General features: G+C 39.0%; 1 protein-coding gene across 1 annotated transcript in view; it reads left to right on the top strand.

The window, feature by feature from the left end:
• Positions 1-26,692, top strand: part of LOC126356695 (DNA-directed RNA polymerase III subunit RPC1) — a 182,078-nt gene that overhangs the window by 62,956 nt on the left and 92,430 nt on the right. The window contains exons 11-13 of the mRNA XM_050007391.1: positions 5,947-6,144; positions 11,281-11,416; positions 19,779-20,028. Coding sequence (XP_049863348.1) covers positions 5,947-6,144; positions 11,281-11,416; positions 19,779-20,028 — 584 coding nt within the window. The remainder of the gene's footprint in view (positions 1-5,946; positions 6,145-11,280; positions 11,417-19,778; positions 20,029-26,692) is intronic.

Genomic DNA, 26,692 nt, shown 5'->3' with positions numbered 1-26,692 from the left:
TGATCCTGTAATCCATCTAGTCTCTATGCCTGCTAGCCTTTGCTGCACATCTACCTCCAACACCCCTCCTACACTGTGATAACATCTTTGCTCATCTGATACTCACAGCCTTCTTTCTGCAGTCTCTCTCTTCCTCTATTCTATGTGCCCCTCCCAAACCACTCTTTCATTTCATTGCATTTTACACACAACTCCTGCTGCCAGATGAGCTCACTAGTGCCATATTCCTATGCAGTGCTCTTCAGCCAACCTGTCGTTGCTCCATTGGATCAACTGTGTCTCGTTGTGCTGAACAGCCCTCGTTGCTTAAAAGTCTCAAGCTGCACATGTTGCATACTGCATTGTATCATTTGTCTGGAACTGTTGTCAGCTGCACGCTCTGTTCCATATATCATGCTTACCCCATAAGTTGTTCAGCAGAAATAGCAAATGGAAAAAAGACTGTGCATCAGCCATGTTCCGCTTTGTAGCTTTCAAATTTTACTATCACAAACTAACTTAAATTCATATACTGCATTTTTAAAGTCATATAGTTCATCAACACAAGAATTAGGAAGAATTTTGTGATTGCGAAAGTAATAATAGCATTAAGGCAAGGGTTTTTACAGTATCAAACATTTCCTGGAAACTTGGCCCTGCATGGCATTGCTTATTCTTTTACCTTCTGTAATTTTCTTAGACATATTCGCTACCCGCCTGCTGCAGCCCTTGTGTATTTTCTATACATGTGTACTCATTCATTATTGTTGCCTTTCCTAGATTTGCAAGTATCTCATGACATTTACTCACACACACACACACACACACACACACACACACACACACACACACACACACACACACAAAAGCACATGTGCACATGCAAACACAACTCACACACGACTGCAGTCTCAGGCATCTGAAACCACACTGCGAGTTGCAGCACCAGTGCATGATGAGAGTGGCGACTGGGGGGGGGGGGGGGGGGGGGGGGGGGGGGGGAGTAAGGAGGAGGCTGGGGCGGGGAGGAGGAGGAATAATGTGGTGCAGCTCGTGGACAGTGAAGTGCTGCAGGTTAGACAGCTACAAGACTATGCTGTTGGTGCAGCATCTTATGTCCCACATTACTCCTGCCAATATAATTAATCCTATACTTCCAAACTGATCACTCTCCCAGTGTCACTTCCCGTATTTTTGTATGTTAACTCCTGCACCTTTCTGGTGCCACACGATCTTGTATCTCATCTTACAAACCCCTCCCCACCCCAACACTTTCTCTGTTCTATCCCAGTTCGCACCCACTAATTCCACCATACAGTCACATCTGCCGTCCCCCTTCATCACACTTATCCACCATCAGACCTACTACCCACAATAATATGTTTTTAATTAGTTATTCTTTTCTTTGATCCTTGTGATTTTGTGCAAATTTTAGTGAGTTTTTCCCTTAGCTATCGTCGACTCCCTTAGATTTTATCTTGCTCCTTTTTGTGAAATTTCACACATATTTGGCTGTACTTTTGCAAAATTTTTCGGATGTAATTCAACATTATTTGCGTAATTTTCCACATTGTTCCCATTACCATGGATCCTTGCCCTTTACATCTGCATCAGTACAGAAAAGTTTCCACATCCCTAGCCAGGTTCCAGTCCCACATACTGTTCCTGCCTTGTTGCTGGCTCATGGAATACCCCCTAATGAATTGCCCATCACTGGCTGCCACCTCTCCTTCCACAATGACCTCCACCTGTTCAGATTCTGCCAGTCCTTAGCCCTCACCAACGTAGTCCTGCGAAATGGTATCAACCAAGCCCAACGCTCCTTGCAATACCTTCTCTCCATCTGCAAAATTCTCCTGCTATGCAATCCCAAATTCCTGGAACCCATAACACACACTGAAACTCTTCCTTTACAGAAACTTGAGCAACATGCACAATGCTACTTCGAAAAGTTCTCCACCCTGCTCACTTCCTACTCCTGCCTTGGAGTACTACTGTCCATGACTCCTACAACCACCTTCAAACCTCCCCTGCGCTCCCTCATAGCTGACAAGCCCTGTCTTGCAGACACACTACACTTACCCCATCCTCCAAACCTCCCCCCCCCCCCCCCCCCCCCTCTGCCAAACAGAATTCAGATTTTAAAAAGACCCGCAACACAGTCATGAATCTTTCCTCCAGAAGCCTTAGTCCCACAGAAATATTAGTCCTTTCCAAAGGCCTCACTTTTTGCCCCACTCACAAATTCAATCATGCAGGACTTGTTAAAGACCTTCTGTCCTTCTCCCGGTCCCTACAGTGGAAACACTTCTTCGCCGACTACCTTACCAATCAGACTCAACCAAAGACTAATATTGAACCTTTCCTAACTCAGTTCACTTCTCCATCCAACTGTGATCTGCCCCATTGCCCCCAAACCACCCCCCTGTTAACTTTCCAGAATTTCTTAACATCAAACCTTGCCTCACCATCATTCCCCAAATCCCTCAACATGCAAACTACCCTTACATCCACAGAAAGATCCGCATTCCACCATCTAAAAACTGATCCCAACCGTGTAATACTACCCGCAGACAAAGGTTTCACCATTTGTTTTGAACCACAAGGAAGGACTCTGCCAGCTGTCATATACTTCTACCTACAAATCTGGCCACAGTGACTCCATTCCAGTAACTCAGCAGGATCCCCAGTCACTACTCAAATTCTTAAGTTCATTCCAGAACCTTTCTCCGGAGTCCATCTCTCTACTTAATCCTACCACTCCCTGCACTCCTGCCTTCTACATGCTTCATGAAGTCCATAAAACCAACCAGCCAGGATGCCTCATTTTGGCCAGTTACTGTGCCCCCTCTGAGAGAATCTCTGCTCTCGTAGATCAGCACCTTCTATCTGTTACCTGGAACCTAACCTCCTATACAAAAGATACCAACTATTTCCTCCAATGACTCTCAACAGTTTCTGTCCCTATACCACATGGTGCCCTGCTCGTCACTATACACTAACATTTCTAATGCCTATGGCCTTACCGCTATTGAACACTATCTTTCCCATTGCCCTTTGGATTCCAAAGCAACAACCTCCTTCCTAGTCGCCATGGCCAACTGTATCTTGTATCCTCGCTCACAATTACTTCTCCTTAGAAAGCATTACCTACAAACAAATCTGGGGTATGGCTATGGGCACCCACATAGCACCATCCTATGCGACCCTATTCATGGGCCATCTAGGGGAGTCCTTCTTAAAAAGCCAGAATCATAAATCCCTCACCTGGTTCAGATTCATTGATGACATCTTTGTATCTGGATCAAAGATGAGGACACCCTATCCACGTTCCTCCAGAACCTCAACAACTTATCCCTTGGCCATGTAAGCCGAAAACCAGTTAACAATAAAAGTAATATTGTAGAACAAAAGCAAACTGGTGCTTTTCATTTATTAACTTCTCCCTCATTTGCTTTACCTGGTCCTACTCAACCCAACAAGCCACCTAATTGGATGTTGACCTCCACCTCAAAGATGGCTACATCAGTACCTGTGCTACGTACATCAGACCTACTACCCACCAACAATACCTCCACTTCGATAACTGCCACCCGTTTCATACCAAGAAGTCCATACCATACAGCCTAGCCACCTGTAGTCATTGCATCAGCAGTGATGAGCAGTCCCTCTCTAAATATACTGATGGGCTGACTGAAGCCTTCACTTACCATAATTATCCTCCCAACCTTGTATAAAAACAAACTCATGTACCTTATCTTTCCAGTCTCCCACCCCCTCCCAAACTCCCAACATCCGGCCACAGAGGAGCATTCACCTCATAACTTTGTACTACCCAGGACTGGAGAAACTCACTCACATTCTCCTCCAGATTTTCAATTACCTCTTGTCGTGCTCTCAAATGAGACATGTGCTGCACACTATTCTTCCCACCCATCCCACAGTGGTATTCTCTGAACCTTCGCAATATACTCGTCCATCCATATACAACCCCCTGCTCCCAATCCCTTACCTCATGGCTCATACCCCTGTAATAGACGATGCAAGACCTGTCCTATACATCCTCCCACCACCTACTCCAGTCCGGTCACTAACATCACCTATCCCATCAAAGACAGGACTACCTGTGAAACCAGTCATGTGGTCTACAAGCTAAGCTGCAACCACTGTGATGCATTCTGTATAGACATGACAACCAACAAGCCGTCTGTCCACATGAATGGCCACCGACAAACTGTGGCCAAGAAAAGGGTGGACCACTCTGTTGCTGAACACACTGCCAAACATTGTATCCGTAATTTCAATGACTGCTTCAAAGCCTGTGCGATATGGGTCCTTCCCATCAACACCAACTTTTCTTAATTGCGTGTGGGAAATTTCCCTGCAATACATCCTATGTTCCCATAACCCTTTTGGATTCAGTCTTTGTTAGTCACTGTCCTCACCCATCCAGCCCCTTCCCTGTTCCCATCCCAGCCCTACACAGCCGTCATTCAACCACAACACCCAATTTTTTATTTTTCTTCTTTTCCGCTACTTACCTCCCCCACCCCCTCCCTTCCCATCTCTCCTCTGCCCTATGTGTATCCTACAGCGCTTCACTGTCCGCCACCGCTACTGTACTATCCCTCCCCCCTCCCCCCCTCCCCCAACCACCTCCTTACTCCCACCCAGTCACCACTCCCATCATGCACTGGTGCTGCTGCTCTTAGTGTGGTTTCAGTTGCCTGAGACTGCAGTTGCGCGTGCGTGCGCGGTCATATGTTTGTTTGTTTGTTTGTTTGTGTGTGTGTGTGTGTGTGTGTGTGTGTGTGTGTGTGTGTGTGTGTAGGGGGGGGGGGGGGGTGTCGGTGCGCATGCAAACACGGCGATTGTTGACAAAGGCCTTAATGGCCGAAAGCTTGAATTGTGAGAGTCATTTTGTTGTGCCTGTCTGTGACTCAGCATCTCCACTGTATGGTGAATAGCAACTTTCCCTCTCATAATATTGTTACATATTACATTTGGTGATCTTTTCACTAGATGTAGTGCCTCTTCTTCATTTGGGTTGTTGATCATCCTGCTTTTATGTGGTTGTATACTGTTCCTCATCTTCAAAGATTATATACATATGCTGGTTTGCCAGATGTAAACATACTCTATACTTGACTTTATCATAGCTTTCAGTTGTAAACTTATTGTATAAACTGTTTTTGTCACCTAACTCTGACCAGTGAAGAAGGCTTTATTTTACTAAATAATTATCTGACACATTTATTTTAAAATTGGCCAGCTGAAGATCCGTTAGTGATACTATTACAATCTGCTGATGGTAGTAACATATCTAGAAATCGCAATCAGAAGCTGAGAAGACAACTAGGCCAATAGCTTTTCAGTTTTATGTATTGTGCTGTGATTTATGTTAGACCACAATCAATATTAGGCAGAAGCAAAGTAGCATTGTGAACCAAAAGTTTCATGATATTTAAAAAAAAACACTAAATCATTATGTAAACAAGTCAATTTGTGTCCTGTGTGTTGAAAATACAATTTAGTTCAGCAGATGGTTTGTTTCCATACACATTTGTACTTTTTAAATATCGTAGGCAGTGAACTATGACTTCATGATGTCACTTGACTTCTACATAACAGTAAATGTGAGTTAATGCAGTCTAAAAGAAGTCACAGTATGGTCATACTTAAACTCAAATGTTGTTGTTTTGGCTTTTGATTAGCCATACTGACTAGTAAATGGAGAATTATGTGCCACCATGGCAAGGGATGATATTTTTATTGTGGACATTATTAGTGAATGTTTAATTCGTATTAATCTGCCATGGAAAAGATAAAATCTAACACGGGATACTTACAGGTAAAGCTTTGAATTGAAATACATTTTCACAATCTACAGTACATTTATCAGAGAAAACAATTTCAGTTCTATGTAGTAAATTTTAAAATTTCATTTGCTTGAAATATTTCTTTCAGAACAAATCAAATCTCGTGACACCTCGCAATGGAGAACTACTCATAGCTGCCACACAAGATTTCATCACTGGAGCCTATCTACTTACACAGAAAGATAATTTTCTAGACAGAGGCCAGGCTTGTCAGTTAGCAGCAACTCTCTTGGCTGGAAGTGATACAAACATGCATATTGATTTGCCACCACCAGCAATATTGAAAGTATGTATCACTGAGAACAGTAATGTATTCAAATTACAGGAGAAATTCTTATTTGTTTTAAGAGTTTACAATGAGTAATAAATGCTAAAGTTACTTTCTTTGTGCAAACCTGCAACACTGAGTGTTATTTATGATCAGATTTCATGATCAGTATTTATATTTATTTGTACTTTGTTTGTGAGTTAATTGTTTCAACCATTTAAAAAATTCTGTTTCACTGGTGCATGTAAGCTGTGAGGTCATCTGTAAAGATTGTGTTTCTGAAAGTGCATTTCATGCAAAAAAATTGTGTGCTAAAATGCAGGAGAATGCTAACCTACAAATTGTTAAAAGTAAGTTATTGACATATGTAGATACTACCGCAATAATTTAGTATTCTACTATATATAATTAATTTGTAATGATATTATGAAAAGGAAAGTTCTACCCATCATATAACAGAAATTCTGAGTTGCATCTAGGCCCAACAGAAACACACAAACACACACACACACACACACACACACACACACACACACACACGACTGCAGTCTCTGGCAACTGAAGTGTGTGTGTGTGTGTGTGTGTGTGTGTGTGTGTGTGTGTGTGTGTGTGTGTGTGTGTCTTCAGTGGCTTCAGTTGCCAGAGACAGCAGTTTTGTGTGTGTGTGTTAGTGTTTGTGTTTTTGATGAAGATTTTGCTGGCTGAAAGCCTATTTGTGACAGTCTTTTTGTTGTACCTAACTGCGACTCAATATCTCCACCACATGGTGAGTAGCAACTTTCCCTTTTCACAATATTGTTACATTCCATCTTGGATTTTCCATTATTTGATATCTAAATCTTTAATCTTTCACAGTACAATGAAAAATTTTGGAGTAGCTTTGAGTCACAATAAAACTCAAAATATCTCACTTCCTTTTCTATGACCGAGCGAGGAGGTACATTGGGGAGGACAACGGTTCAATCCCGTGTCCTGCTATCCTGATTTAGGTTTTCTGTGATTTCCTTAAATCGCTCCAGCCCAATTCCACGATGGTTCCTTCAGAAGGGCACGGCTGACTTCCTTTGCTAATCTGATGAGACCGATGATATCACTGTCTGGTCTCCTCCCCCAAAACAACCCACCCTTTTCTATGTGGGTTGGTTCCGGCTTGCATTCTAGTACTCAATTCAAGTTGGTACATACAAAAATTGCTTTTGTAATAGAAGAACAAACTTTTTAGGTTGTTACACTGTGATCAGGTAAATAGGAAAATGACAGTAATTAAGTGTTCCCGTGACCTGAAACACTTAATACAGAAACAACATATGAAAATCAAAATAGAAATGGATATCAGTGATGATAGTTTGATATGCCAGTAGGCCTACTGGAAAAATGTGATTTTTCAGTGTGAGCTTAGGCTATGAATATTCCATACTCTGCTCTGCCAGACAGCCAAGTCACACACTGATTTGTTGTCTCTGCTGTTGCGTGGCTACAGAAGTGCTTTTGTAAAAGTTGCATTTAGTTACATTAAGAGAATACTACCTGACAGGCAAATAGCTACTGCTGCACAGCTTGTGATGCCACAGCTGCTGCAGTGGAACCATACCTTCAACTATAACTTTATGCTGAATGACTATGAAAGTCCACATGCATTCTTCCCTCTCTGAATCAGATTTCTGTTTCGTTCTTCTAAAACTGAGCTAAATGGTTATAATTAACACCAACTGTCAAAATATTGTGTAATAATTGAATGTACATGCAGTTAATGTTGATAAATGATGTACAGTATGTTTTGTGAGTAAAATACTTCTAGTACTGAGTTTGTCATAATGTATGGTCTTGAAAAAGTTGTTTAATTACTTTCTAGTGAATATACATTGAAAATTTTTTTGTGCAAAAATAAGATTTTTGTCTCAGTTAAAAACCCAAAAACATTCCATTTTAATCAGTTGCACTGAAAAACCTTAGAAAGGACTTTATTGTGTTTTTATTATTCACAACGATTACTGGCCTTTTGCATCACATTTGGTATTTTTGTAGATACTTTATGTGTATCTGTGTGTGTGTTCCAACTTGCCAAGTTTCAGTAATAACCAGTAAAATAATTGCCTATGAGTGCAAGTATCTAGGTTTAAATACAAGTCTTGCAAGCAGTTTTAACATATCTGGAAATTTCATAACAATGTATTCTCCACAAGAGTAAGAAGTTACACTGTTTTCATTGAGCAAGTCATAATGATGCAAATATCTTCTGAGTTTATGTATATGAAGAGAGAGCTGATTTAAAAAGTTTAAGTTATCTGATGTCACACCTTGTGTTTGGTCATATTCGAGAAAGCAGCATGTTAATGGCATTGCTTATAATGCAAATGGAAGTTTCATAATCACTTACATTTACTACATATTGAGTCAGTGCCTTTATCTTAAGAACTACAACCCAACTGATATATTCTAAGATGCAAAACTTATCCTTCTCCAAAGGTGTGCCTCGATGTTATCATTTTTGTAATGAACATCTTCTCAATAGAATGTAGGGAAATACTGAAGGAATTAGACACAGATGTATTTTTCTCACTTTGTAAATCTCTCTTTTCTTCACATGTAAATAGTACATTAAAAACAAAGATTCCAAGACTTACCAAGCGGGAAAGCGCCGGTAGACAGGCACAATAAAACAACACACAAACACACACACAAAATTTCGAGCTTTCGCAACCGGCGGCTGCTTTTGCAGGATAGAGGGAAAGAAAAGGAAAGATGAAAGGATGTGGGTTTTCAGGGAGAGGGTAAGGAGTCATTCCAATCCCGGGAGCGGAAAGACTTACCTTAGTGGGAAAAAAAGGATAGGTATATATTCGCGCGCACGCATACACACACACACACACACACACACACACACACACACACACACACACACATATCCATCCATACATGCGTGTATACATCTGTGTGTGTATGGATGTGTGTGTGTGTGTGTGTGTGTGTGTGTGTGTGTGTGTGTGTGTGTGTGTGCGCGCACGCACACGTGCGAGTATATACCTATCCTTTTTTTCCCCCTAAGGTAAGGCTTTCCGCTCCCGGGATTGGAATGACTCCTTACCCTCTCCCTTAAAACCCACATCCTTTCATCTTTCCTTTTCTTTCCCTCTTTCCTGATGAAGCAGCCGCCGGTTGCGAAAGCTCGAAATTTTGCACGTGTTTGTGTGTTGTTTCATTGTGCCTGCCTACCGGCGCTTTCCCGCTTGGTAAGTCTTGGAATCTTTGTTTTTAATATATTTTTCCCATGTGGAAGTTTCTTTCTATTTTATTTACATGTAAATAATACGTTGTTTCATTTTCCCATGTGTGTATCTTTCTGTAGGTAATAATTCTAAAGTAATCATTAATCTCTGCTAACATTTTATATCAAAATTCCATAAACAGTTCTTGATTTCCATTTAGACTGGAATTATGGTTCAGTACAAATAACTGCATAGACCACAACACTTGGTACAATAATGTCTGCAACTTTAGAACCAGCAGATTAACTCAACTGAACTGGATCAGTACAACACATTGTATTTCTACCTCACTTCTGATGACCAAGCTTTTCAAAGATGTGCATTTTCGTTTTCTTATGGCATATTGCATAACATAAGGAAATTTTTGGAAATTTGCGGTAAATTCCTATGGGACGAAACCACTGAGGTCATCAGTCCCTAGGCTTATGCACTATGAAATCTAACTTAAACTAACTTACACAAATGACAACACACACACACCCATTCTCGAGGGAGGACTCGAACCTCTGACGGGGGGGAGCTGCTCGCGAACCGTGGCAAGGCACTTCAGACCACGCAATCATAACTTAAGGCAATATGTCTTTGTATGTCTGTGACTCCCAGTGATGAGTGAAATATGCAATTGAATTAAACATACCTAGTAATGTATATAAACCTCTTTCATTCAAATTATGGTTGTGGTACATTATGGTATGGACTTTACAAGATACAAAAGGTGCAGGACCTCTCAGCCACCCCCAACAAAAAATATAAACTGGTTGGATCTATGTCAGAAGTATGCATATCTGGTTGGCCTAAAGGTGCTTGATGGGACTGAGGTAAGCTGACCTGCAGTAGCCACCCAAGAACTTTCTTTTCTGTGCAGTGCTCCTTGAACTATTCTGACACATTCTGAGTATTGTTGTGCGATCCACTGTCTTGCTGAATGTATGGGTTAGCTGCACTGTGCTGTCGGTGGACAAGCAGATGCACGCAGTTGGATAGTAGGTTCATTATTGTTTGCTGATGAGAGATGAAGCAAGCCCTATCAGAGGCCCCAATCAGTGTGTAAATGTTGCATGCATGAGAATACTTTCACCACCTAATTGAACAGTGTCCAGTGGGTAAGTGGAACGTGTTGTCTTGTGTGTTTCTATTGATCTGGAAAAAAAAAAAAAAAAAAAAAAAAAAAAAAAAAAAAAAAAAGAAAGAAAGAAAAAACTTGTCACTCTAAGCAACATGGTTTTGTACTTCAAGTGTTACAATGACTGTGTTGCTGCTGTGATGCCACTCTTTGCATCCCATGACATAGTGAGCAGAGTTGCACAATTGAGGCAGCAGTTTCTGTACTTCATAATGAGGTGGAGAATCTGGGTGATGTGGCTTCTCACTGACATTTGTTGTTCAACATTGATTTCATGAGTAATTCACTGCACTGCAGCTGATCTATCTGTTGTTAAGATCTATAGTGGTTCCTTTCCAACTTATCCTAAATTTGTCATAATTTCTTTGCTGAAGAAGGAACTAACAGTTTCAAAAGCTAGGAATAATGTTTTCAACCTTTAAAAGGTCTTATCAACAATACTGTAATTATGTTTCCTGAAGTTAAGTACTGTATACAAGAAATGGTGACAGTACAAACGAAACTTGTTTCATCTGGCAAACTTTCCATTTCATAGTCCAGGTGATACTTCTCTTTTCTCTGTGTGCCTTACTGTTATAAATTCTTAAGTTTTACTTGTTTTGTTTGGGATGCAGAAAAATGAAACTTTTTCTGATTATTCAAAATGCAGCAGTATTTTATTTTTGGTAGTGTTAAACTTTTACCATGCATGTTAATTTAAGATTTTCTCAGTAACATAAACTGCAAATGAAATTTAATTCTTTCATCTCTATTGATAATATACAGCCAATGGCCTTATGGACTGGAAAACAGATCTTTGGACTGATTTTACGACCAAACAAAAAATGTCCTGTGAAAGCAAATTTACGAACCAAGGGAAGGGCATACACTAGCAATGAAGAACTGTGCATTAATGATTCATGTAAGTAATCTTCAAATGTTTTGTGTTTGTGTTTATTGAAATTGGCTTCCAATTATCCAGTTGTATGTATTGTAAATAAACAGGTCTGGTGAGTTTCATAGTCCACATAATAATAATAATAATAATAATAATAATAAACACAATCACTGAAGGAGATAAGTCATGTATATTAAAAACAATTTCAAAATGTTACTTGACTCTTGCAGCCTGACTTCTGTTGTGAACTGTGCCATCACAATTACACAAGATAGCAGTACACTGAATAATGGTGGTTCATGCAAGTCGAGAAACAGATGGGGATTACATTGTTACCAGTTCCAAGTGACAGTTGCAGTACACGCTTTGCACTTGAAAAGAGCTTCTATCCTGCAAATTTTGTCTCTGACTTGGTTGTGTAGAATTTGTCACTTACCACTAACATCAGCTTTTGACAACTCTCAACAAATTGAATAAAAATTCTCTAAATGGCTTGCTACAATCAAGTTTAATGCTCGCATTTGCTATGACATTTGCAGCAGAGTGCTGAGACTGCTTCTGAATGCTCATTGGGTGTTGGAAAATATGTGACGTAGGTGCGCAGAATAACCCTAACCTCGACCACCATTGTTTGTGACTCCAACTATAATAGACAATATTTTTCTATGTGTAAACTTAATCAGTGACAGAAATGCTTATCCGATAGTGAATAGGCCCCCTGCCCATGACACAAAACTGTGCATTCTTAATAACTTACCTGATTACAGTGAAGTGGTAACATACAAAACAGTTAGTGCAATTAATGAACAGACAACTTAAAACTTCAAGGCAGCATTACAGGATTCTGACTGGAGGGATGTGTGTAATGTGACAGATGTCAATTCTAAATTTGGTATGTTAGTAGATATATTTCTTTCAGTCTAAAGCTGCTTTGCCTGGAACACAATAAAATATGGAGTTAATGAGACGTTGAAAAAACATTGGATTAAAAAAGGATTCGAAATACCATGTGCAAGGGAAAAGAGTCTTATGAACTCATTAGGATAAACAGAGAAGTAGCCCTGACTGCAGACATCTATTTAAGGATCTAGGGATCCTCACAGTAACCTCACAGTATATATATTCCCTTATGAAATTTGTTGATAATAATCCAACCCAATTCAAAAGTAATAGCAGTGTGCATACCTATAACACCAGGAGAAAGGATGATCTTCACTATGCAGGGTTAAATCTGACTTTGGCACAGAAAGGGGTAAATTATGCTGCCACAAAAGTCTTTGGGCACCTACCAAACAGCATCAAAAGCCTGACAGATAGCCAACTAACATTTAAAAATAAATTAAAAGAATTTCTAGATGACAACTCCTTCTACTCATTGGCTGAATTTTTTAGATATAAACTAATTTTATTTAAAAAAAAAAACCTTAATCATTAGTGTCATGCAATATTTTGTGTAATGTAATTTCTTGTACAGACATCTTTTATTAACCTGACACGTTCCACATCATTACGAAGTGTCGTTTTCATGATCTATGGAACAAGTATTAATCTAATCTAATCTAATCTACTGCATATTGCAAAAATTATTCTGCTATCTTGAGGAAGTAAGTAAAAATGCAAAAATAAATCTTTGTAAGCCTGCATTACCAAAAATTAGTCACCCTCAGGAGAAATCATGCTTATGCCATATAACACTGTCTCTAGCCTCAAAAACACCTTGAACCAGTGAAGAAGAGTGTACACAAGGTTCTACAGATATGCCATGTCCATCTGGAGCCTCATCGATGATTAGAACCCGTAGGTAATTGTGGGAATTTGAATGCTATCTTTCACCTCTGCCCCTTCCCCCCACCATTCAGATAGTATCAAACATTTTCTATAGGATTAAAATCAGATGGTTTAGTGTTCCAGCCGAGGTGCAGTAAGGTTTGTGAATGTTCGTTAAACCGAAATGTAAGCAGGTTGTGAACATGAATGTCATCATCTTGGAAGGTTGGAGGGTCAGTTGCACACTCTCATGAAATTTTAGATGAAAAGGCAACATTTTGTCTTCAGAAATGTTGAACAATCTTACTGTATTGATTACATGCAACTGCATGGCACTTCACTGCCATCATTTATGTCTGCAGTATGGGAAGACATGACCACTTATGGCCAGTTGTGCACCATTGAGCTTATAATGTCCAAAGTTAATAATTTGGATAAGAAATTAAATCTATGTTGGTAACAGTGAAAAGAGAAACTCTGATATCAGTTAAGGAGAGTGAGGAGTTTGTTATTGAAAATAAAGCAAATAATAAATAGCAACAGTCAGGTAGTACATGTATTGAATAATAACTTCCTGTAAGTAGATCAGAAGATTGTGATGGACAGTCCATGGGGTAAAGCAATAGAGTATATCTAAGAAGCAGTACCAAAATATGTACACACAAATCATATTTACTTCAGGTGCTGCCAAAGAAACTAATATGCCTAATGTAATTAACATTGTCAGCACTAAAAACTCCACAAAACATAATATTTCAAGTAAAGTACTAAAATTGTGCTGTGCTTCACAGATATGTAATGTATTTAGTCACATATGCAATACATCACAATTGAAGGGGATTTTTCCAGACAGACGGAATTATGGTAATGTCAGACCCCTTTACAAGAAAGGTAGTGGGATAGATATTATTAATTACCAACCAGTTTCACTATTATAAGCTCCTCCATGAAAGTGGAAAAGATTATGTACACAAGAATATTAACATACCTTTCTCAAACTTTGTCAGTTTCAGTTTGCATTGCAAAAGTTTCTCACCATAGCACACGCGATTTTTGATTTGATGACTGATTCACAAGATTTAAATGACAAAATACTACCAACTGGTATGTTCTATGACATGTAAAAAGCATTTGAATCAGCAGCTCATAGTATTCTGATAAAGATTGTCTAATGTGTTCATATCATAAATCTAACAAAGGATGTGGAGTGTTGCATCAGGAAACTCATAGTGTGTTAAGCACTGAAATAATATCTTCACCTTGGGGAATAATGACTAAAATGGAACGAAAGCAGTCAGTATTGGGTCGATCTTTTTTGTGTTACATTTAAAAAATCGTCCATCATGTATCCAAGAAGCATCTACAACTACATCATTACTCTGCAAGTCACCTGACAGTTTCTAATAGAGGGTACTTCTAGCACCACTAACTGATTCCCATTCCCTATTCCATTCGTGAATGCTGCATGGTAAGAATAATCATCAGTAAACTTCTGTTTTAGGTCTAGATTCTCTAATTTTCTTGTTGTACTCATTTTAAAAAATATATGTGGGAGGAAGTAATACAGGGAGATTCAAAAAGAATACCACAACTTTAGGAATTTAAAACTCTGCAACGACAAAAGGCAGAGCTAAGCACTGTCTGTCGGCGAATTAAGGGAGCTATAAAGTTTCGTTTAGTTGTACATCTGTTCACTTGAGGCGCTGTTGACTAGGCGTCAGCGTCAGTTGATGCGAAGATGGCGACCGCTCAACAGAAAGCTTTTTGTGTTATTGAGTACGGCAGAAGTGAATCGACGACAGTTGTTCAGCTTGCATTTCGAACGAAGTATGGTGTTAAACCTCCTCATAGGTGGTGTATTAAACGTTGGTATAAACAGTTTACAGAGAATGGGTGTTTGTGCAAAGGGAAAAGTTCTGGACGGCCGAGAATGAGTGATGAAAATGTAGCACGCATCCAGCAAGCATTTGTTCGCAGCCCAGGAAAATTGACTCGCAGAGCTAGCAGAGAGCTGTAAATTCCACAATCAACTGTATGGAGAGTGCTACGAAAAAGGTTAGTTATGAAACCTTATCGTCTGAAATTGGTTCAAGCACTGTCTGCAGCTGATAAGATTAAAAGAATCGATTTCTGTGATTTTATCCTTGCTCAAATAGAAACAGATGAATCTTTCGTTTCAAAGATTGTGTTTAGTGATGAAGCAACTTTCCACACTAACGGGAAAGTCAACCGTCACAATGTCTGTATATGGGGCACTGAGAATATGCGGGAAACAACTCAGTATGAACGTGACTCGCCTAAGGTGAACATTTTCTGTGCCATTTCAGCCAATAAAGTTTTTGGTCCCTTTTTCTTCGAAGGTGCTACTGTAACTGGACTACAGTATCTGGAGATGTTAGAGAATTGGCTGTTCCCTCAGCTCGAACCAGAAGCACAACAATTCATATTTCAGCAGGATGGAGCGCCACCACATTGGCACTTATCTGTCCGTAACTACCTGAACGTCAACTACCCGAGGCGATGGATCGGCCGCCAGGCAGCCCGTGACAGAGCACTTCATCACTGGCCTCCAAGAAGCCCTGATCTTACCCCCTGCGATTTTTTCTTATGGAGGTATGTTAAGGATATGGTGTTTCGGCCACCTCTCCCAGCCACCATTGATGATTTGAAACGAGAAATAACAGGAGCTATCCAAACTGTTACGCCTGATATGCTACAGAGAGTGTGGAACGAGTTGGAGTATCGGGTTGATATTGCTTGAGTGTCTGGAGGGGGCCATATTGAACATCTCTGAACTTGTTTTTGAGTGAAAAAAAAACCTTTTTAAATACTCTTTGTAATGATGTATAACAGAAGGTTATATTATGTTTCTTTCATTAAATACACGTTTTTAAAGTTGTGGTATTCTTTTTGAATCGCCCTGTATGTTGTCTGAGTCTTCCTGGGATATACTCTCTCAGAATTTAAGCAGTAAACCTCTTTGTGATGCACAGTGCCTCTCTTGTAATGTCTGCTCCTGGAGCTTTTTTGAACAACTCCATAATGATCTCATGCTGACATATCAATCCCATGACGAAACATGCCGTCTTTGTTAGACCTTGCCCATCTCTTCTATTAATCTGATGTGCTATGGATCCCAGACTGATGAGCATTTATCAAGAATTGGTCAAAAGAGTGTTTTGTAAGCTACTTCTTTCATGGGTAACTACATTTCCTTAGGGGTCATCTTATTAAACTCTGTCTGGCATCTGCTTCTCATGTAATTTTTTTATGTGGTCATTCCACTCCATATGGTTTCTCCTAGATACTAAATATACAGTTTCCAGCAGTTTGTTGTCAACAGCTTAATTGTACAGTAGTGGATATCTTCTATGTATGCACATTCAGGTTCAGTTGTCAGTCCCTGCATCATTCATCAATCCTTTGCAGCTCTTCCTGCTAACTGCTACCATCTTATGGCGTCACTGCCTTTGTATAGACAATTACACTATCTGCAAACAGCCTTATAAGGATTCTGATGTTATCTAGTAGACTATATAGTAAACAGCAATGGTCCTATCACACTTCCTTGGGGTATTCCTGAAATTACTGTCAAGAGTGGCACATTGAGTTCTACTGCAAGGAATCCTTGAATCCAGTTGCAAAGCTGTTCCGATATTTTATAAGCTTGTAATTTCTTCACTAACTGGCAGTGTGGGACTGTGTCAAATGCCTTCCTGAAGTCAAGGAACATCGCATCAACATGAGCACCGATCTCTACAGTACTGTGAGTCTCACAAAGTAACAGAATGACCTGTGTTTCAAAAGATCCCTGTGGGTAGAATCTGTACTGATTTTTGTTCTCCAAAAATGGCATAATATGTGGCATAAAACATGCTCCATACGTCTGCAACAGATTGACATCAGTCATGTTGACCTATAATTGTGTGGATCTGCTCTACAACCCTTCTTGAAAACAGGAATGTACTGCACTTTTTTCTGGTCACTAGCTACTTTTGATTGCTACAGGGACCTATGATAAACTACTGTTGCTAGAAGGGGAACAAGTTCTTTTGTTTAATCTCTGTAGAATGTTCCAATTCTCTCATTTGGTTCAGACATTTTCACTACTAAGTGATTGTAGTTGCTTTTAGTTCTGTGATCATTTATCTCAACATCTGCCATTTCAGTGTTCATGTGATATTGAGTGGAGGGCCGTTATTATGATCTTCTGCAACGAAACCATTTCGGAAAATCGAATTTTGTATTTTGTCTCTCTCTCTCTCTCTCTCTCTCTCTCTCTCTCTCTCTCTCTCTCTCTCTATCTTATCTTCTGCTTCAATGCCAGTATGGTCATTGCGTGATTGAATGGAGCATTTCGATCTGATATCTGATTTTCTCACATGGTTTTGGTGACAATGTAAGTTTTATAATTCAACTTAATGGAGAAATTTAAGACACTTCAGCATGCAGTTATAATTCTCTTGCAAATTAATAACTGGTTTTCTGGAAATAGACTGTCCTTGAATTGAGATAAAATAGTACACACATTTTGGTACTCACTAGACCTGACTGCACCATTAGAAATAATGTAGGAGAGTAAATCAGTGAATAAAACAGAATATTCCAAATTCTTCGATGTTTTTCTTGATAAGAACCTGAACTGGAAGTTCACATATTCTCAAACATCTAAGCTCTGTAACTTTTGTGTTAGAGACAGTATTGGATTTTGGGAATAAAAATGTTGAGAAGTTTACTTATTTTTCACATTTTCGCTCACTAATTTGTTATTGCATCATATTCTCGTAACTTGTGATTGAGAAAGTAAGTGTATCTTGTGCAGAATGAAGATATGTGGGAACACTCCAGAACCTCTCTTAGGAACCTGTTTAAACAACTGAGCACACTGACTGCCAACAGGCTCACAGTACATTTATTTCATTATGAAGTTAAACATTTACTTGGTGTTAATGGACACACAAAGCAGTTAAGTATCCAGACATAAAAGGATAGACCATTTACCCAGTGCGGGAAAGAATTTAATAGATAATATAATAAAATTTAAACACAAACTGAAATTGTGTGTTTCACAGTGCAGTGAGTGAGAGAGAGAGAGAGAGAGAGAGAGAGAGAGAGAGAGAGAGAGAGAGAGAGAGAAGGAACATAGCTAGCTATTAAATTTAAATTAATGGATAAAAAATAGGATAGGAAGAAGACAATTATGTAAATGGTCAAAATGTTGCTATATTTTTTCATGGAGAAGGTGTATTACATTAAAACTGACGTGCTTCACGTCATAGCAAGAGATCACACTTATGATCCATGGTTCGTTCAGACCATCAAGATTGACATTTTCTCTGATTTCCCTAAATCACTTAAGGCAAATTCTGGGTGGCTCCTTTGAGAGGGCATACTCAGTTTTCTTCCCATTATTCCCTAATGAGAATGTTCCTGAAATGATGCTAAACTCTAACCTTCCTTCTTGCTTTGCATGGAACATTCAGATGACAAATTAAGTAGCTGTCATCATCCCCATCATTACAAAACTAGAAATTGTGTTGAAGATGGACACACGAAAATAACAGAGACATTGACATACTTAAAGTTTTTTAAATTGTACGTAATTCTGAATGAAGGTGCGAGTAATATATATGAAAGCTTCAGGATTTGCCTTATGATAGAAACCTGCTGCTGCCTCAAACATTTTTGTCTTCTGCCACTTGAAACTCATACACACACCAATCTTGGGTAAGTCGAGGAAAAGCTACCAATCACTAAACTGTTTATATATTTAAATTATTTTATTATTCCTTTCTGCCATTACTGATTTCAAGCAAAATATTCATTATCAAATGGCCGCAGTATGTTAAAGCGATATGAATTACAGCATATTTTTCTGGCCATACTGACACTGAAATCTTACATTTCCAAGAAGCACAAAATATAAAACTCCACCTGTTTTCACTGCAACATCCAGTTTTTGTAGTGCAGTTACAAAGTTTAGGCACACTATATGGAATGGAGCCCTATTTACATGCGGAAATCAAACTGCACAAGCTCACAGTATCATGATATGCTTCAAAATGAAAATTTCATCTTTTTTCCTCTCTCCATTTCCTGCATTTACAATTTCACTTATTCTTATTTTCATTTTACCTGTTACCATTATTTGATTTTATTTGAATGTATTTTACTTTTCTTCTTTTAAAGAAAATGTTTCAATTTATCTCAGACTAACTCGTCATGGCTGTTATTGACTGTACCTTGTATCTAAAATCCTCATAAATTTAAATTTCCTTAGTAGATTTTGTTGCCTGATTTCACTAAATCACTTACAGCAAATGTCTGGTGTTTCCTTTTCAGCATAAAAGTTCTTTATGATCCTCAGCAACGTTTTACTGATTTACATACCATTTCCTTTCTCCTTGACTTCTAGGGAAGAATGTTCTGCTTTTTGAAACTAAAATTGCTGTGGAATTTTCCTTGTTGCTGTTTTATCTACTATGCTGTTATTTTGAAAGGGCAGTTTTTTGCATAACTTTAATACAGTGAAAACTCAAATTTAAAACTGTTATTTTAATTAATGTATAGAAGTTTAAGTATAATTTTCAATTAACTAATCAAACGTCTATGTCCACAGATGTTGTGATACGGAATTCGGAGCTTCTTGCTGGCTCTATGGACAAATCTACTCTCGGATCTGGTTCAAAAAGCAATATTTTTTATGTACTCCTATGTGACTGGGGTGAGGATACAGCAGCCAAGGCCATGTGGCGACTTGCACGCATTGCGTCCAGTTTTCTTATGAATAGGGGCTTTTCAATAGGTATTGGTGATGTTACTCCGGGGCAAGGTTTACTGCGTGCAAAACATGAACTGTTACAAGCAGGGTAAGCCGTGTATGTACATTGTTTAGTTTATGCTGTTTTATTTTTATCCCATAGGATTTCAGTAGTTTTGTATTTTTGTCACAGAACATATGTTATTCTAATAATAATAATAATAATAATAATAATAATAATAATAATAATAATAATAATAATCTTCAGGTTTATTTCCATCAAGGACTGTGTGCTCCACGACCTTATTAATGAGGTCCAAGATAGGAGGAAGGTCGTCATCAGTTGTATATTTTTAATCTTTAATGCAGGTTGATTTCAGCTACTGTGTAGCTGTAGTGACATCCAAGGCTTGATGACTCGCAGTAAATAAAATCACACATGGTATCTCAGTGCAATTACAGATAACAAAACAGTTTAAATCATCTATAATGGCAGTGCGGTAACATGGGATTTTAATTAGATAAGTTGTCATGATTTGAATACAATAGCACTGAAGACAGCTACGCTGTAGCTGCAATCAATCTACATTAAACAGATTAAAAATTTACAACCAATGCAGCCCTTCCTCTTCTGTTGAATAATAATAACAATAATGATAATGATGATGATAATGATGATAATGATGATAATAATAATAATATAATAATAATAATAATAATAATAATGTGAAGCCATAAAGTATTATTTGCTATTGTGGCTGAGGTGTATGAACTTTATTACTTATTAATAAAGCTTTTAAAAATAATGGTGCAAAATAACACCCTCTTTGCCAGCCAGGGTGGCTACGCGGTTCTAGGCGCTACAGTCTGGAACCGCGCGACCGCTACAGTCGCAGGTTCGAATCCTGCCTTGGGCATGGATGTGTGTGATGCCCTTAGGTTAGTTAGGTTTAAGTAGTTCTAAGTTCTAGAGGACTGATGACCTCAGAAGTTAAGTCCTATAGTGCTCAGAGCCATTTTTTTAACACCCTCTTTTTATAAATAATAGGCAAGTTCACTTCCCCTGTAGACATTCTTTTTCTTATCTTTACAGCTGGCCAGAGTGGCCGAGCAGTTCTAGGCGCTTCAGTCTGGAACTGCACGACCTCTACGGTCGCAGGTTCGAATCCTGCCTTGGGCATGGATGTGTGTGATGCCCTTAGGTTAGTTAGGTTTAAGTAGTTCTAAGTGCTAGTGGACTGATGACCTCAGATGTTAAGTCGCATAGTGCTCAGAGCCATTTGAACCATTTTTTCTTATCTTTACAGAATGGAAACTGCAGTTACTTATAAACAAGTGTGTGCAAACATAAAAATGTTATGTGAGAGCGTGTGGACTGTGATGACATTGTAAGAGTGTAGTTTCCTTCATAAGTGCAGCTTCTGCAAAAGGACATGAATATATGCTTTATGCGATAGCTTTCTGTCTATCTTCATCCCCTAGAAATTTGAAACCTACTATGTGATTCATGCTACCACCATTGTAAATGGATGGAATGTCACCATTTAATAACTGTATGTGTTTTACTCCAACCGAATGTTGTCCTCATATCTATGAATCAGAAATGATTTGCTTTATTGTACAGTTTCTGACCTGGTTCTGTTAACAGTTATACTATTAAAATCATCAAATAAAACGGTTTGGCAATTAACTGCTGTATCCTATGATGTTGATATACAAGGGCTAGGAAAAAATATTTCAGACTAACATGTGGAAATACCCTACACACATAGTCCAAAATTTTTCTGAGTAAATTTCATCCTTAAAGTACTGTTTTGGAAGTTTGGCACAATACCCATCTGTAGCTTGTAATCTCCCCCTCGCCCCCCACCCCCCCTCACCCCCCCTCCTTTTTCCTTCTATTGTCCACATTAAACAATGCCCGGTCCAAATAATTAATAAGCAAAGCCTTTTATGAAGATTTGAGAGCAGTGAAGATTACAATAAACTTTCAAGTTTACTTAGCTTGTCACGTTGAGATGGCTCCAGGTCTTCTCGTCTAAGGGTCTGATTCTTGAAGCTGAAAATCTAACATCTTCTCATGGTTGGTTGAACTAAATAAATTTGAAGATTGTTGCTGCAAATGTTTTTATGTAAATATATTTTCCACTGATTTTCTCACATTTTATTATATCCTACAGTATTTTGATTTTTCACATTAACAAAGCTAGAACTACATTGTTCACACCTCTTATACAAAAATACACCTGAGCACATAAGACACAAGCTTACTGCTCTCACACTCTGCTGAAATAGCAATATTCCAAAGGGGTTTAAATTTTTTCTTAACAAATGAATTCCTACAAGTTTTTGTTACATTATTGATTTTGATTGTTATTTCATAAATGAATCCAGAAATAAACATAGAAAACAGTAGAAGATTGCATAATTAATAATAGAAATTTTAAGTGTCAGATAATTTGTAATTTCTAATGTTTCTAAAAAAATAATTTTAACTGTACATTCAGAACTAGTACTTATCTATTATAACATCAAAACTAAAATATTTTATAAAGTAATTCCATTTCATAAAATTTAGCTTGAGAATCAACAAACTGTATATAAAATTATTTGAAACTTTTCAAAAGAGCAACTGAGATAACATTGTCCTGTCTAAAATTCGACAATTACTGTTGAGGAAAAGTAATGCTTGGGGAGGATGTCGCGTTACAGGCTTGCACTTGACTAAATACTTATCAGCCACCTTTTGTATGTGAAAGTAACTGAAAGTCATATGACAAAATCTAATGGGTAGTACAGGATGGAATGTAACAATTTCATGAGATAAAAGTTGCTACTCACCGTATAGCAGAGATGCTGAGTCACAGATAGGCACAACAAAAAGACACTCACAGTTAAAGCTTCGTCAACAATAGACTCATGTAAGTGCACGCACACACACGCACACGACTAGAGTCTCAGGCAACTGAAACCACACTCAATTGCCTGAGACTGCAGTCGTGAGTTGTGTTTGCGCGCGCATATATATAAATATGTCTGCTTGTGTCTGTGTATGTGCGGATGGATGTGTGTGTGTGTGTGTGTGTGTGTGTGTGTGTGTGTGTGTGTGTGTGGAGCGGATAGATACAACATACACGCTGTGTATGTGCGGATGGATATGTGTGTGTGTGTGCGAGTGTACACCTGTCCTTTTTTTCCCCTAAGGGAAGTCTTTCCGCTCCCGGGATTGGAATGACTCCTTACCCTCTCCCTTAAAACCCACATCCTTTCATTTTTCCCTCTCCTTCCCTCTTTCCTGACGAAGCAACTGCCAGTTGCGAAAGCTCGTAATTCTGTGTGTGTGTTTGTGTGTTTTGTTCATGTGCCTGTCTGCCGGCGCTTTCCCGCTTGGTAAGTCTTGGAATCTTTGTTTTTAATATATTTTTCCCATGTGGAAGTTTCTTTCTGTTATATATATAAAGACTTACCAAGCGGGAAAATGCCGGCAGACAGGCACAAGAACAAAACACACAAACACACACACACAGAATTACTGGCTTTAGCGACCGATGGTTGCTTCTTCAGGAAGGAGAGGGAAAGACGAAAGGATGTGGGTTATAAGGGAGAGGGTAAGGAGTCATTCCAATCCCGGGAGCTGAAAGACTTCCCTTAGGGGAAAAAAAAGTACAGGTGTACACTCACACACACACACGCACATGCGAATGGGTGTGTGTGTGTGTGTGTGTGTGTGTGTGTGTGTGTGTGTGTGTGTGTGTGTGTGTGTGTGTGTGTCTGCGAGTGTACACCTGTCCTTTTTTTCCCCTAAGGGAAGTCTTTCTGCTCCCGGGATTGGAATGACTCCTTACCCTCTCCCTTAAAACCCACATCCTTTCCCTCTCCTTCCTGAAGAAGCAACCATCGGTTGCGAAAGCTAGTAATTCTGTGTGTGTGTTTGTGTGTTTTGCTCATTGTGCCTGTCTGCCGGCGCTTTCCCGCTTGGTAAGTCTTAGAATCTTTGTTTTTAATATATTTTTCCCATGTGGAAGTTTCTTTCTATTATATATATCTCTGTGGGTGCTCAAAACAATAACATGTGAACATTTGACAAGCTTTGCCATTTTTGAGATACTTATTCACAGGCTCTTCATAATAATAATTTGCCCTTTGTCAAAGTTGCTTATGTCAGTGGATTTCCCCATTTGCAGCTCAAATCTTTGTTGGGGTGATCCCCGTCCATGTCTGCCCTACTTACATAATTTTGTCACCACGTCACACGCCTGCAATGCCACCAGGTGACATCCAGTGTTGCGGTGGGCAGTGATCATAATGTTTTGGCTTATCTGTGTAAATGTATTATAAACATTCAGCAGAACTCATAAAAAATCTTTGTTATCTATAGGCGACTTGTTTGTATATGCAAATCTTGTAAGGGAAGTCTCTGCTACTGTGGTTTGCAGCATTGAATGAGTGGGTGGTGGGGGGTGGGGGGTGGGGGGGGGTGGATTGAGAAATTTGGAGTTGTGGCTTCATTGGGCTGTATGTGGTTATTTTCAGGGATGCGTGCACAGGTATTTTGCAAAGTATATATCTAAAAATTTCTGAGTAGCGCCCTTTGAAAGTGAAGACAGTCGAAAATGGCTCTTGTTTATCTAACAAACTTTATGGAGAGCTCGGTTTTGAGAAATTCTTGAGTGAAAAATCAATTGGAAGAATTTATGGCAAAGCAACATATTACTCCATCAACAGCTGACATAGTGAAGAAAGAATACTTAATATTCTGAAAAATAACTGAAACAAATAAATCCTAAGAAGGGCAAACCTGATCACTTTCAGATGAATTTACTGCGAAGTGCGAACTATGATTTCATCAAGTTCATGCAGAAGCTGTTAAGCATGTTTCTTGGAAATGCTGTCATTGAAAGAACTTTTCTGTTAACAAAGAAGTTTTCGTCTAACAACTTTGACAGGAAAAAATTAGATGCTAATGACTCACTATGTGCATCAGGAGGGCAGCAGGAAATGAGTGTCTGGAAGATGCAGAGATCAGTCTTCTATGAGATGTATGTATTATAGTTCACTAAATGGGCAAGGGGAAACTACAGCCGTAATTTTTCCCGAGGGCATGCAGCTTTACTGTATGATTAAATGATGATGGCGTCCTTTTGGGTAAAATATTCCGGAGGTAAAATAGTTCCCCATTCGGATCTCCGGGCGGGGACTACTCAAGAGGATGTCGTTATCAGGAGAAAGAAAACTGGCATTCTACGGATCGGAGCGTGGAATGCCAGATCCCTTAATCGGGCAGGTAGGTTAGAAAATTTAAAAAGGGAAATGGATAGGTTAAAGTTAGATGTAGTGGGAATTAGTGAAATTCAGTGGCAGGAGGAACAAGACTTTTGGTCAGGTGACTACAGGGCTATAAACACAAAATCAAATAGGGGTAATGCAGGAGTAGGTTTAATAATGAATAGGAAAATAGGAATGCAGGTAAGCTACTACAAACAGCATAGTGAACGCATTATTGTGGCCAAGATAGATACGAAGCCCACACCTCCTACAGTAGTACAAGTTTATATGCCAACTAGCTCTGCAGATGACGAAGAAATTGAAGAAATGTATGATCAAATAAAAAAAAAAATTATTCAGATAGTGAAGGGAGATGAAAATTTAATAGTCATGGGTGACTGGAATTCGGTAGTAGGAAAAGGGAGAGAAGGAAACGTAGTAGGTGAATATGGACTGGGGCAAAGAAATGAAAGAGGAAGCCGCCTGGTAGAATTTTGCACAGAGCACAACTTAATCATAGGTAACACTTGGTTCAAGAATCATAAAAGAAGGCTGTATACATGGAAGAACCCTGGAGATACTAAAAGGTATCAGATAGATTATATAATGGTAAGACAGAGATTTAGGAACCAGGTTTTAAATTGTAAGACATTTCCAGGGGCAGATGTGGACTCTGACCACAATCTATTGGTTATGACTTGTAGATTAAAACTGAAGAAACTGCAAAAAGGTGGAAATTTAAGGAGATGGGACCTGGATAAACTAAAAGAACCAGAGGTTGTACAGAGTTTCAGGGAGAGCATAAGGGAGCAATTGACAGGAATGGGGGAAAGAAATACAGTAGAAGAAGAATGGGTAGCTTTGAGGAATGAAGTAGTGAAGGCAGCAGAGGATCAAGTAGTTAAAGAGACGAGGGCTTGTAGAAATACTTGGGTAACAGAAGAAATATTGAATTTAATTGATGAAAGGAGAAAATATAAAAATGCAGTAAATGAAGCAGGCAAAAAGGAATACAGACGTCTCAAAAATGAGATCGACAGGAAGTGCAAAATGGCCAAGCAGGGATGGCTAGAGGACAAATGTAAGGATGTAGAGGCTTATCTCACTAGGGGTAAGATAGATACTGCCTACAGGAAAATTAAAGAGACCTTTGGAGATAAGAGAACCACTTGTACGAACATCAAGAGCTCAGATGGAAACCCAGTTCTAAGCAAAGAAAGGAAAGCAGAAAGGTGGAAGTAGTATATAGAGGGTCTATACAAGGGCGATGTACTTGAGGACAATATTATGGAAATGGAAGAGGATGTAGATGAAGATGAAATGGGAGATACGATACTGCGTGAAGAGTTTGACACAGCACTGAAAGACCTGAGTCGAAACAAGGCCCCCGGACTAGACAACATTCCATTGGAACTACTGACGGCCTTTGGAGAGCCAGTCCTGACAAAACTCTACCATCTGGTGAGCGAGATGTATGCGACAGGTGAAATACCCCTCAGACTTCAAGA

This window comes from Schistocerca gregaria, chromosome 1, assembly GCF_023897955.1.
Source record: "Schistocerca gregaria isolate iqSchGreg1 chromosome 1, iqSchGreg1.2, whole genome shotgun sequence".
Classification (NCBI taxonomy): domain Eukaryota; kingdom Metazoa; phylum Arthropoda; class Insecta; order Orthoptera; family Acrididae; genus Schistocerca; species Schistocerca gregaria.
This window is presented reverse-complemented; position numbering and strand designations above follow the sequence as displayed.